General features: G+C 36.2%; 1 protein-coding gene across 1 annotated transcript in view; it reads right to left on the bottom strand.

The window, feature by feature from the left end:
• The window catches only part of LOC140162690 (partner of bursicon-like), a 77,345-nt gene that overhangs the window by 18,558 nt on the left and 45,243 nt on the right, over positions 1 to 13,544 (bottom strand). The window contains exons 2-3 of the mRNA XM_072185962.1: positions 12,843 to 13,127; positions 1,499 to 1,564 (exon numbers count right to left, since the gene is read on the bottom strand). Coding sequence (XP_072042063.1) covers positions 1,499 to 1,564; positions 12,843 to 13,106 — 330 coding nt within the window. The 5' untranslated portion in view covers positions 13,107 to 13,127. The remainder of the gene's footprint in view (positions 1 to 1,498; positions 1,565 to 12,842; positions 13,128 to 13,544) is intronic.

Below are 13,544 nucleotides of genomic sequence, written 5' to 3'. Positions count from 1 at the left end.
TTGTAGGATATCGACCTTTAAAAATATTATTGACAATGTTGGGAGTAGGAATTACCTTGAAAAATGTCTCAAAAAATACAAGATGCCAGTTATATTCCGGTCTGAAACTATCAGGAAATATTTTAAACATTAATAACATCACAAATTTCGCAACAAAGCAAAATTGTGAAAAAATCATCCCCGGGCAGATTTTTGGCTATTTCTCCATTTACGATCCTGCCCAAAAGTGTCTCCTTTTGACATGACATGTGTCTTTATTTAGGATATACAGGGGTGAACACAACTGGTTCCTTAATTCTTCGGCTTACTGTAGATACACGCAACTGCAACGTAATGATAAACATTTTAACGTTAAAACGTTTCTTCCTTTTGTCAATAAAACACATAATTACAATGCTAATGACCTATTCTACACTTTCCTGAAAAAATCAAACATTTTTACTCTTCGAGGATCATTGGTAGTATTTTAACATTGATCAGAATAGATGAAAATGATGAAATGTTTAACGCCATAATGTGTGATTTGCTCTACAGCGACGCATCCAATTTTTCTTAAATTTCTACCTTTTACATGATTGTAATGCCCAGTGGTGTACCAAAATACCACGTGAAAGCCTGAAGTGCTTTAATTAGAGATAAATAAACGTTTTTATATTATATCCGGAGATCTCCGGTTTAAGTCAAAGTTCATCGATCGAGTGATGGCTAAACACATCGCGTGCATGTATATCAGTGAGTCATTGAATCAGTGACGTATAAACTGCGTGTTTGTCGCGTTTGTCTTACGTCTTGACGTATATGCCTGTTTGTACATTTTTACAAAAAAAATTAAATTCAAGATATAATACAAATTTTATGGTAATTATGTACTTAAAGTGTATGTAGCTTGGAGGAAAAACCGATCGTTATTTGATTAGGTTGTTTTCCAATGTTGTTTTCCCACACAATTTGCTACCCGATCCCTTAAAAGCGGGTTTAAAAGATACAATTTAATGTTCTACGTTGACCAAACAGTAGTGATCATGCATGGTGATATGTGCATGGGTTATTCCAGTTGATATCTATACACCACCTCTTAAAGACATGACATTAAATTCCCACACTGGGGGTGTAGATAGATTTCAAATGGAATGTCGCATTTAGGTAATCCCATTTGAAATGCACACTCCCTGTGTGGAATATTCAGGTCGTGTCTTCCATAAAGGGTGTACGTGACCAGCGGTGATCATGCATGGTGATGTGTGAATGGGCTGTTCCGGTTGAAATCCATACCCCCCTATGGAAGGCATGACAATATTAATCTCCCACATAGTGGGTGTGAAGATTTTAAATAGAGTCACCCATTCAGGTAACTCCAATTCAACTCGCTGCACGCTGTGTAGAATGTTATGGATATGTTTTCCGTAGGGGGTTATGGATTACAACTGGAATAGCCCAAAATGAAATGAAATAGTCGGTGACCATGTTGATGTGTCTACAAATGGACCTCGATTCTAACCTTTCCAATCCTTTCTATTGTCTTTCTGCTTTTACGAGGGCTCCAACTATTCTTCCCGAAAATATGCTATAATAGAAATAATCAATTAAACAAATAAACACTTGTATAAAGGTAAATAAATACATTTTCTACGATAATATGTGTGTTGGCAGAATACTGTCATGACTGTGGGAGATAAAAATATGCTATTCCTCAAATTAAGATCCTTGAATTGTTTTACCATTTCGTCGCTGGTCAGGAACACTTGTGTGTATTATTTATATTTTACCTTCAAAATCAAAACGGCCAATTTGAAATGCACCAAGTTTAGAGCCAAACGACAGAACACACTACATTGTATAATGTTCACGCTGACTTCAACTTGATTTAAACCAATGCTTGGATGTTATAGCGCCGACTTTCGTTCGTTTTTGGTCGGCAGGAAAAACCTCATATGTATCACTGGCCCATGTTTGAAGCAAAACCTCTACAGTAACCTATTAGCAGTTTTGTTTTAAACATTTTCAAGGGTCACAAGTAAATAGGAGGTTTCCTGTGGCCCCTGAACATGTTTAAAGCAAAACCTCCTATGTAACAGTTTAATTTTAAACATGTTCAAGGGCCACCAGTACCTGAATCGTACCAACGTACGCTTTGCTGAAGCGAAAATTCAAATCGGAATATCACCATAACGTTTTAAAAAGTTGTAGCAACGTTGTTACAAGTTAAAGACGACGTTGTGGCTGGCCCCAGACAAACGAGCACCAAGGCAACTGACTTCAAAAAAGTTTCAAAAAACAAAGTTTTGAAGTAAATAAGAAATTTATTCATATTACATTACGAAGGACTACGAAATATATGCTTTTTTGACAGTTATGTAGATACTTCCGTTTGAATATTGGAGTATTTTTATCAGTGTACTTCGGTTATATTTATAATACGCATAAATACGCACGTGACCCATGGGCACGACATACCAAAACCAGCAAGCGTGTCCAAATCCTCATGCAGTGACCACTATAGAGAAAGGGATAGGAACTCCGTAGATAAATATCATTCAAATTTTAGTATTAATTGAATTGCAAAATTATTACGCATTTTGCAATTTCGAATTTGTAATATGTTATCAAAAACAACATTTTGAAAGTATTTGATGATGGCAAAAAATATTCAACGACGGAAACGTTTACAATATAAGCACAAAGTTAAACAAAATAGACAATTTTGCTGCACAACAGTCTCATGTTGTTCCGTCTTTGCATTCAAATGTATAGAAAGGCCACTCGCTATGTAGAAGATCTATAAGCTGTTATGGCAGCGCGGAGGTGGTCACGTGTGTATTTATAAAAGCGCATTTATATAAGAAGTAACTAACCCCTCTTAAATAATGACCATTATTCAAAAACGGGTGATTGTATTACAAAATGCGTTGGAAGCAGAATTTATTTCTGCACATTTTCACACCTCATTTGTAGCAATTGACTAAATATTGACGTCACAGCGTACATTTAAATCAATGTAGCCCAAGATTTGAAAGTTGCAGTAAATTCTATTGATTTTGCATTCAGTGTAATGGAAGGAAATCTGTGTAATGATATCTGAGTATTTTTGTATTGTAAAAATTTGTATGTAAGTGCAACTTTCAAATTTGGACCTCACTACATTAAATTGACCGGTGTTTTATTGTTTTCTGGGCTATCGTATCGAAATAAATTCTGCTTCCAACGCATTTTACAGATGTTTAATACAATAGCCCCGTTTTGAATAATGGCCATTATTTAAGGGGGTTAGTTACTTTCTTTGAGATGTTTATAACCGAAGTACCCTGTTTATAGCGCTTGCATTTTTGTAACACTTCAAAAATTGATTTAGTCTGTGACCTCAAATGATGCACTTGTAAAAGTAATGAAGAACAAAATAAAAACGGTATTTCAACATGTTTTCCTTGTCCTTAAGGGATGTGGAATGAGCGTTTCGAGAGTATATTTTGTGGGACATGAGAGCACATCAGACATATCGAACTGCATTCTGAATACGAAGAAAGTCCTTCTGATATTAAATAATTTTCATTTTTTGAAATTCGCGATACAACACAAATTTTATGACAAATTATTCAAATTTGATATTTTTAAATTTTTTGATATATAACAGTTTTCGAAGTAAACTTTAAAGATCTAATGATATGTACTTATAGCGTATGTAGCTGGGAGGAAAAGCCGACGATCAAATGAAAATTTTGACCTTTCATATTGAAGAAATGGATTTTTTTCCCAAAAAGACCTAATTTTTTTGGGTGTTTTGGGGAAAAATCCATATCTTCAATACGAAAGGTCAAAATTTTCAATTGATCGTCGGCTTTTCATCCCAGCTACACTACACTACTAAGTACATATCATCAGATTTGTAAAATTTACTTCGAGGACTGTTAAATATCAAAAATATCAATTTTTGATTATTTACCATAAAATGTATATTACATTGCAAATTTAAAAAAATCAAAATTATTTGATATCAGAAGGACATTCTTCGTATTCAGAATGCAATTCAATATCCCTGGTGTGCTCTCATCTCCCACAAAAAATACTGTCCAAACGCTCATACCCCATCCCTTAAGCTAGCTTCCTTGTCCTTTAGCTATCTTTAATGGTAATTTTAATATATTCGAAGTACTTTGTTATATTTATTCAAATAGGGCAAGAAGGATGAAATTAATTTACTAAAATTGGCCAGGAACGATTTTGTACCTTGCCCTATGTTTATGTATGGATTTGTGATAAAACAAGACATATTATTAATAATTTATTATTCTTATGCATTCGACCAAGCACATAAAAAATGGGTTTGGTTTAAATAGGGCAAGAAATATCAAATGAATTCACTCAAACCAGTCAAGAAAGATTTTGTACCTTGCCCTTTGTTTATTTATGGATTTATGATAAATAAATGTAGCTTTGTGGACTAAATATGGTCATTCTTATGTATTATTCTTAAGTGCCGTGTTTTAAGTACGTTCGAGGAAAACACATAAATTGGTTTTTATTTAAAATGAATGAGCATTAAAACTCAAAATGCGCAGTGATTTATAGTGCGCTACGCACAGACACAACGCCTAGACGTTGATCCACAAGCCTCAGCACACTTTATAGTGATATATAGTGCCCCACGCACAGGCACAACGCCTAGACGTTAATACACAAGTCTCATGTCGCGCCCTCATCGTCGAAACAGGGGCTGATATCAGTTAACGAAAAAAAGGGATCTACGCTCAACATCAGAAAAAAATTGAGATTTTATAAGATTGACAAATTAGCTTTCAAGTCATGTGTTTGTTAAGGAAAGTTGACTCCTATGGACTCCAGTGCAAGTAAAACTTTCCAACAGCCTCCGCATTAAAATGCACAGTTTATGCCCATACAAGTAATACCTCACCAAATATTTCTTCTTAGTTATTATTTTGTGGCAAATTTCACTTTTTCCTTCTACTCTAATTTTAGATTTTTGACCTTTGACCTTGCTTAATTTGTTCTAGTAATTTGTTCCTAATAATTCTAGCAGTTTTCCAAATTGAAGTGGTTGGTAATTTTATTGTGTTGACTTCTGACGTCAATGCCTGGCAGTATGCGCACGTGCACGCATCATCATAATTTTTATTGTTTTTTGCATGGCAGTATGCGCGCGCATCATATTATGCTCAGGGCTCGTGTTTTTAAACTACCGCCACATCATAATAAGGATATTGAACAGTGTAGTGGCTGCATGTGGTTCACTCAAGCATATCGATATACCAGTCCCTTGCCTTTGTTGATAAACATTGAGGTCAACTCATCTATAGATCCATGTAATTAACGCTTATTTTACTGGTGATTCAAAATGTCGTCTCAAAGGGAGCATAGTTCCCTTTAAACAAGGGCAATAATGATCAAAGATATTCACTCAAACGGGTAATTCGCAAAAAATTTATTAAGACTATTTTAAAACTATTTTTATAGCTTTGTGGACATTTGGGTCATTCTGAGTATTCTAGTTTCTTGAATTAAGTTTTTTTTAGATTATTAAGGGGGTACTACACCCTTGTCCAATTTTGTGACTATTTTTGCATTTTTCTCAAAAATCATAGCGCATTGGTGACAAGTAAGATATGTATATTATAGGGGCAAGGACTACAACTACTACAGTGGAAATTTTATTTCAGTACAGACAACAGTTGTGGAGTTACAGTCAAAAATGAGGGAAAACCAATATTTGATCAATAAAACAATAACTACTTGCCTTGAGTTGCTGAATGTTCAGTACAGTAGTTGTAGTCCTTGCCCCTATAATATACATATCTTACTTGTCACCAAAGCGCTGTAATTTTTGAGAAAAATTCAAAAATAGGCACAAAATTGGCCAGGGGTGTAGTACCCCCTTAAAACAAGTCAAGAAAAAAAAATACTCAAACTGGATAAAAACGACAAAACAAGGAATTTGAATGTGATTGTGATTTTTGGGAAGAAAAAAATGCAAAAATATAAATCTCTATAGAGAGAAAACAATAGCAAACAGTAAGGCAGTATCTCAAATAAATTAATAATGGGCTATTCCACTTTTAATCCATACTACCCCTGTAGAAGATTTTGGAAATTTCTTCCACAGGGGGTGTATGTTTTTCAAATGTAATTGGTCAAAGTTAATCATTTTGAAACCCATACTCCCCCTGTTTTGTGGCTTTATCTATATCTTCCACAACTGGAGTGAGTATTTCAAATGAAAGTTACCCAATTGTCTATTCTATTTGAAATGTATACTCCCTCTGTTGGAGACTTTAGTTAAATCTTCCACATGGGCACTGTGGATTTTAAATGGAATAGCACAATGGTAAGGACACAGTACAAAATCTCGCCGACTAAGTCAACGTCGTGCCGGAGCATTTCGATGAATCTCCTGCGTCTTGTATTTTCAAGACGTAGTGTGCCGATGAATTCGCCAGCGATTATAGGCAATGACTTCGCAACATATTGCCATCGTCTTGCTTAGTAGTTTCTCACTCAATGTCGAAACCTTTATAAAAGTGTTTACTTTAAAACGTTTAATCACCGTGAGCAATTTGTAGATCAGTCGATATAATCCGTCAAAGAATGTGTAGTGTTGCACATTTAACTACACTTCCTTGGGCTCACTCACTTCCACGGGATTAGCTTATTACTCAAACTTTAACTTTCTGACGGGATGTTTTATGATCATTACTCGAGATTGCTAGCGATATAAATCTGACACTGGTTGCGTTGAGTCGAAGTAAACAAACCAAGCAAACGCCACAGAAAATTCCTTTTATAACTTCTTTCTGTTCTTTACAGTTTACCTATCACTTCCTTTCGTCAATCTTCTTGTGAGTTGTAATCAGTCACTTTAAATGTCTTCTCCTTCTTATGAAGCTAACGTGCGAGTCGCCATTTTGAGCCAACCTTCCCACAATGCATCACTAATACTTTAAAGGGACAATCGATGATTTTGGAGCGACTCCGCAAATAAACAAACAATTCCAAAAATAGGGTTTGGACATTACAGAATGTATATCGATCGTAGATTCATCAACGCACTCAAGGACACTGAGTGGTTAGGGTGCTGTTGTCAGGTGTTATAATCCTGTTGCGTGCAATGTACACCACATTTCGCCATAATATATTCTAGAAACGCTTGCTGTTAGAATAAGAAAAATTTTAATTGTAATTATTGCACAGGTCACGGCGACCCTGTGACCTTTCCGGAAAAAGCCGAGTGGCAGGTTTTTCAAATAAATATTTTCTGTGTAAAACTGTACCATCAGATAGGTAATGGATAATATGAATATTAACTGTACATCTATCACAACAATTTTTGATAACAACTTGCGTCACAATTGATCTAGTATAGAAGGTAGAGAATTTATTTCAATCTTATATACGCCATTTTTTTTTTTTGGAATTAAGTGAAAATTAATTCTGTAAAAACTGCATTTTTTTAATGTAATTTTCACATTAGACCCGACAAAAGATTACCGTTTTGTTGTTATGATAATCTAATCTTTTGATTTTGTAAATAAAATTAGGGTCTAATGTGGATTTAGGATGCAAACTGGAACAATCCAATGCCTTGTCAAAATCATTTGCTTCAAAATGGAGTTCGGATGCACTTCGTAATACAACTTCCGCCACTGCGGGAAACCACATGCACAGCAGAGCACATGGCCGATAACAAAATCGATTTTATGTATTGTGTATGTAGGCCTATTCATAGGACCCTCGTATTAATTGTCTCTATGCGCTTGATAATTCAACAATATAAATAATGGTAGCTTTATTATAATACACATTAATGTTTTAAGCAGATAAAATTCCAAAATATGATGCAGTAATGAAGTTGCGATTTATTAATATTATAGGTATAACTTTTCACGATGACACTATCAAGTTCTTCGTGGTCGAGCGGTCTAAGGCGCTGGACGTATGGTAGGCCTATACGTGATACTAGCCAAAGCGGTGAGCCGTGAGTTCGAACCCCGCCTCTGCCAAACTTTAAAAGAATTAAAATTAAAATTTTACTTTAAAAAAATTTCATATTGGGGAAATGTGACTGGGAGAATTTATGTATGGCGTGGAGTGGTGTGCGTGCAATGCAGGAGTTGGACAGTTGAAGCCGATTTATACATTGCTCACACACACTTTTTTCTATAGAGGCCGTCAGTGTGACGTCACAGTGGCCATCTTGTGGGTACTAGTAAACTCTGTTCAAAGTTTCAGGGCATGAACAACAGTTGAATTAGGTATAGAGCAATACTAGCAGTCAGTCAATCTATAGAGGTCAATCATATCAAGCAAATGAATGTGAAGCTCGTGGATACGAATCATGTATAAACACTATTGTCATGAGTCACGCTTGAAAAACGCTGACGGCCTCTATTGCATATCGCAATAGAATATTTATTTTCAGCACTGTTAGGTCGTCTTGGGTCAGCGTCTTACGTTCCGGGCACGCCGACAATTTAGTCGGAGAGATTTTGCACTAAATCCTTGCGGTGCAGTCAATGCAGGAATTTATATTTGTACACAGCATGCAATACACTTTAATGGCAAGGTTACGTTCAAATTATGCTATTTATGCATCCTATAATGTGAACGAATATCTTATTTTTGAGTGCAAAATCAAATTTTTAAATGTAGATTGAAGAACTGAATCAACCACCATAGAAAATAGGATTGACCGTTACAGCTGAAGATCATTACGCCATTACTGTGATAATAATAATTGTACAAAATTTACTATATCTATAAGGGTAATGATTGAAATCGTGAGGTGGATTTCACCGAGTGATTATATTATTACCATTATACAAATGAATACTGTTAATACAGTTTTATATCACTTATACATAAATTATATAGCTTTTACAGAATATTTGTGACGTGTCATGTCAAAAGGAGACACTATTTGGGCAGGTTATCAATTTTGAGGTTTATACATATCTTAAATATAAAGATATTTTGCTCCACAACGCCGTTTTCCCCAATGAAATCGGACATTCCTAAGCGCAAATATTGAGTTCGTAAGTTATAGTATTATAAAATTGGAAATTGAGATATCGGCCTTTAAAAATAAACTCAACCAATAAAGCATCGAAACGATTATAGATGGTCAGATTTCTCGGGAACTGAAATATATAGCAAAAACTTATATAATGTATATAAAGCGCAACTTTCTGCTGCGCATTTTGATACCTCTTTTGTTGCTCAACGATATCATTTGTTCGAGTTATGGGCGTTTAAGTGGCTTCAAGTCGGATTGCACTTAGCTCCTGTTCAAGCCAAATGCGTTCTTCGTGTACACACAAAATCAAGACAAAGGACACCGATGTGCTCTGTTTACTTAACCATGAACATTACTTTAGTTTACTCCTTCGACTTCCAACTTCAAAGCAAAGCTAACAAGGCAATCAAGCCTGATACCACCTAAGAAGGCCTTCGGCGCATCTTGCGCAGGAAATGGCGAGACACTGACCAAGGAAAGATAAGATATCTTGTTCAGAGCATGAGATAAGTCAGAGATAAGTAAACGGTAGCAAGTATTGAAATTGGAAGTCGAAGGAGTAAAATAAAGTAAAGTTCATGGTTAATTAAACAGAGCATATCGGTGTCCTTTGTCTTGATGATGTGTGTGGGTGTGTGTGTGTGCACGACGAACGCGTTTGGCTTGAATAGGAGCTAAGTGCAACTTTCAAAATCCGACTTGAAGCCACTCAAGCGCCCATAACTCGAACAAATGATATCGTTGAGCAATAAAAGAGGTATCAAAATGCGCAGCAGAAAGCTGCGCTTTATATACATTAAATAAGTTTTTGCTATATATTTCAGTTCCCGATAAATCTGACCATCTATAATCGTTTCGATATTTTATTGGTTGAGTTTATTATTGACAATGTTGAGAGTAGGAATTACCTTCAAAAATGTCTCAAAAAATACAAGATGCCAGTTATATTCCGGTCTGAAAATATTTTTAACTTTAATAACATCACAAATTTGCAACAAACTCCAATTCCGGGCAGATTTTTGGCTATTTCTCCACTTACGATACTGCCCAAAAGTGTCTCCTTTTGACATGACACGTCACATTTATTCTAATTTTACAACACAAGTGTTACCGTTACAGTTAATATTTTCAATAATTTAGCCACGACTAGTATCAACGACTCAAAGAGACAACGCATGCGCAAATCTCGCTAGGATGCAGTCATTGTCCTTGCACGTGCACGAAACGCATACTAAACTAAAGTGGCAAGTTTCCCGTGTCACGGAAAAACGGACAAATCCACGGAATTTAAGAAAAAACGGAAATTCGCGGAAAACGTGTTTTTCCTTGAGAAAAATAAAATTGAAGAAAAAAATGAGAATGTGAGGTAAAAATAATGAAAATGAATTCCGTCTTCAAAGATAAAAGTTTTTTCAAGCATCTTTATCTCAGATTATTTGTGATATGTTCATTTCGTATTTCGTTATTCTGTAGTATGAGACCCCACTACATTCAGAGAGAGCGTGGCGCAATGGTTAGGGTACTTGCCTTTAGTGCATGAGGTCCCGGGTTCGATTCCCGGCGGTGGCGATTTGCTGTGATATTGACTTGGGAAAAAAGTCTGAAATTAATTGGCAACTTCTGTAGATTAAATTCAGACTTACGCTCTCCCCATGGTTCATTTAGAATTGGGTAAATGAATCATGAAAGTACTCCGTCCTTCGGAGGGGCCGTTAAGCCGTCGGTCCCGTGTGCAGAGAGTCATACCTGTACATGTATATCGCAGCCAGTTTTGAAAAGAGTAGGGTGTTCCCAACCCGTCCCGGTGTTCAAATGGACCCCAATGGAAATAAGCTTCAATAGAGGCTTTCTTGGGTTATCCAGGGTTGTCAAAACCCGAACAAATCAAATCAAAAAAATTCACAAGACATGTACTCAGTCGTAAAAAAGGCGACTGTTTCAAATGTGGTGTCATTGTAAAGAGGATCAAATTACACGTAGCTGTCCTTTGATATGCAACACGATATGAACATGTCACAAATAATCTGTGTACAAATGATTGTCAAAAATTCCAAACATGTGTTGAGAAGTTTAAATATATGTCTTAAGATGCCTACTATAAGCTGGCGAAGTTACGTAATAATCGGATTAACTACCATAGCAATAGGTCAAAACAATGTTTGAATATACCGCACTGCACTGGTACGTTAACGCGGTACCTCTGCATTGAACCATATCATTTACACCTGTAAGATTAGTATCTTTGAAAAGACCAGTATTGTATTCAATCTATGATTGCAGACATACACAGGTGATTAGTTTAACCTGCTTGTAGTGCAGCTGCGCGATATGTTCAAAATTGTTTTGACCTATTGCTATGGTAGTTAATCCGATTAATTACGTAACTTCGCCAGCGTATAAGGGGCAAACGTATGCATGTTAGCGTCGTTGTAGTGTTAGCGTCGTCATGGCAAACTAACATGACGGGTCATACATTAGGCAAGAAATCAAACGCCGTTGTTTGATACTAAAAATATTGAATGGTCATCAACCAATGAGCTGTGCAGAATTTATGTATGAGTGATATAATAGATCATATTACACTTTTTGTAAGTGACGTAATCTGCCGTAATACTCATATCAGATGGAAATGGCGGTAAAACTGCATGGCGGTTCAAATTGTGCGTCAAGTAATTAGATATTGTTCTATCTGAAAACATTGGGCTATTCCAGTTTAAACCCATACACTCTGTGAAAAACATGATCCTAGTCTTTCAATTTCAAACGAACTTGTGACTCCATTTGAAATCTACACCCCCTGTGTGGGAGATTTACGGCTATGTGTTCCATAAGGGGTGTATGGATTTCAATTGGAATAGACCATTTAGAAACATGCTATTTTAAAGCACAATACAAACAAGCAGGGAAGCCTTTGTGCATGATTAGCAAATGTGCTATTTTAGCCGTAGAGGGCGCGTAACGAATGAAAATTTATTTTGGAAAAAGTGCGATAACTTTTGAATGCTAACCCAAAAAAACCGTAACCTAACCCTGTAAAGTCGCTATGCTGCTAGGAAATTTTATCTTGGAGAATTATCATTACTACTACCAATAAGACGTACCTTAGCCCACTTGGCTTCCTCGAGGCAGCAGAGTCAACGTGTGATATACGAACAATCAAAGGCGGTGCATCTTTAGTCGCGATGCGGGGCAAAGTGGCTGCGTCTTACATAGACGCCGCCTTTAATCGCGAGTGTATCACAAGCAGAAGCTACTGTCTCGAAGGCTATAGAGAAGATTATGTGCACATTCAAGCTGCAATTTAAGTTGAACAGTGAACCATTCGCGTGCTTCACATTAAAAATAATAAAACACGTTTTTTACCATTCACTACGGGAATGCTCAAATGGTCAAATAGCCGGAAAAGCTCGGAAATTAGTGAAACGAAATCATCAAAATAACAAATGATAATGAATAGATGGGTTCCAAACCATGTTAAGTCCACAAACACATGTTTCTGATTTACCTGTGCGATATTGCAATCTGTTGTGACGTAATTTCAGTTGGTATAGGTATAGTCAGTTTGATGCACCATTACAAAGCAAACAGTGGATGGATGCACATTAACAAATACTGTGTGAGACCTTTGTTTCCCAAATGAGAACAATAGTCTGCATATTGTTAAACAGCATTGTTGTGGTAAATATTGGCTTGTTACTGGTACAAATCATTGTTGCTAATGTCAAACTTGTCAAAGTAATTGTGATTGTATCACACAAGTAAATGAGAAACATGTGCTTGTGGACTTGGTTTGGAAACAAGCTCTTCATATTTTAAAACTAACTCTGTCAAATCCATCGGACGTAGTTGCACTAGGAAACTCCCATGATCTGCATCGTCCTTCGCACATATTCAGCTCAACTGTCCCCCTACAAGACGCTGTGGTCTGTGTGTCGCCATCGACGACTTGATCTTGTATAGATACAGCACTCGTTGATAATGTACATCTATTATTTCGGCTGGCATGGAGGACTGGTACTAGGTAGGCTATAAGGCCAAGGAGTAGCAATGAGGAACATGATTGTAGTAGACATGCTGCTGTGTTCATACTGGACGGGTTCTTTCAAATCTGAGGAAGAACAATTAAAGATGAAGAAGAAAAATGTTAGGCAAGGAGTCTAGTTTAGACCTATAATCCTATCGGTATCCCGATACCACCGATAACTCTTTCTATCATACCCTGAACATTTAGGTAGTGCTGTCTTTTATGTCGTTAAGTACTAAAACATTCAAGGTGCTTGTATGGTCATTGAGCCATGATGATCAAAGTAAATCCAAAGGCTACCACAAGAGTGTTTACTTAAATCTAAGATGGCGCCCAAATTCGCGAACGGGTCAATCCATGGTAATTTAAAACACACTGAGTATACACCCAACCTCTTTATATTGTAATATAATATTGTAAACCTTGCACGTATATGTAAATTGCTTTGATATTTGATTTGTACGTGATTCTGGTTTAAAATCATAAATATTAATAAATCAT

The sequence above is a fragment of the Amphiura filiformis genome, chromosome 10, assembly GCF_039555335.1.
Source record: "Amphiura filiformis chromosome 10, Afil_fr2py, whole genome shotgun sequence".
Classification (NCBI taxonomy): domain Eukaryota; kingdom Metazoa; phylum Echinodermata; class Ophiuroidea; order Amphilepidida; family Amphiuridae; genus Amphiura; species Amphiura filiformis.
The sequence above is the reverse complement of the archived record's forward strand: the minus strand, read 5'-3'. Positions and strand labels throughout refer to the sequence as shown.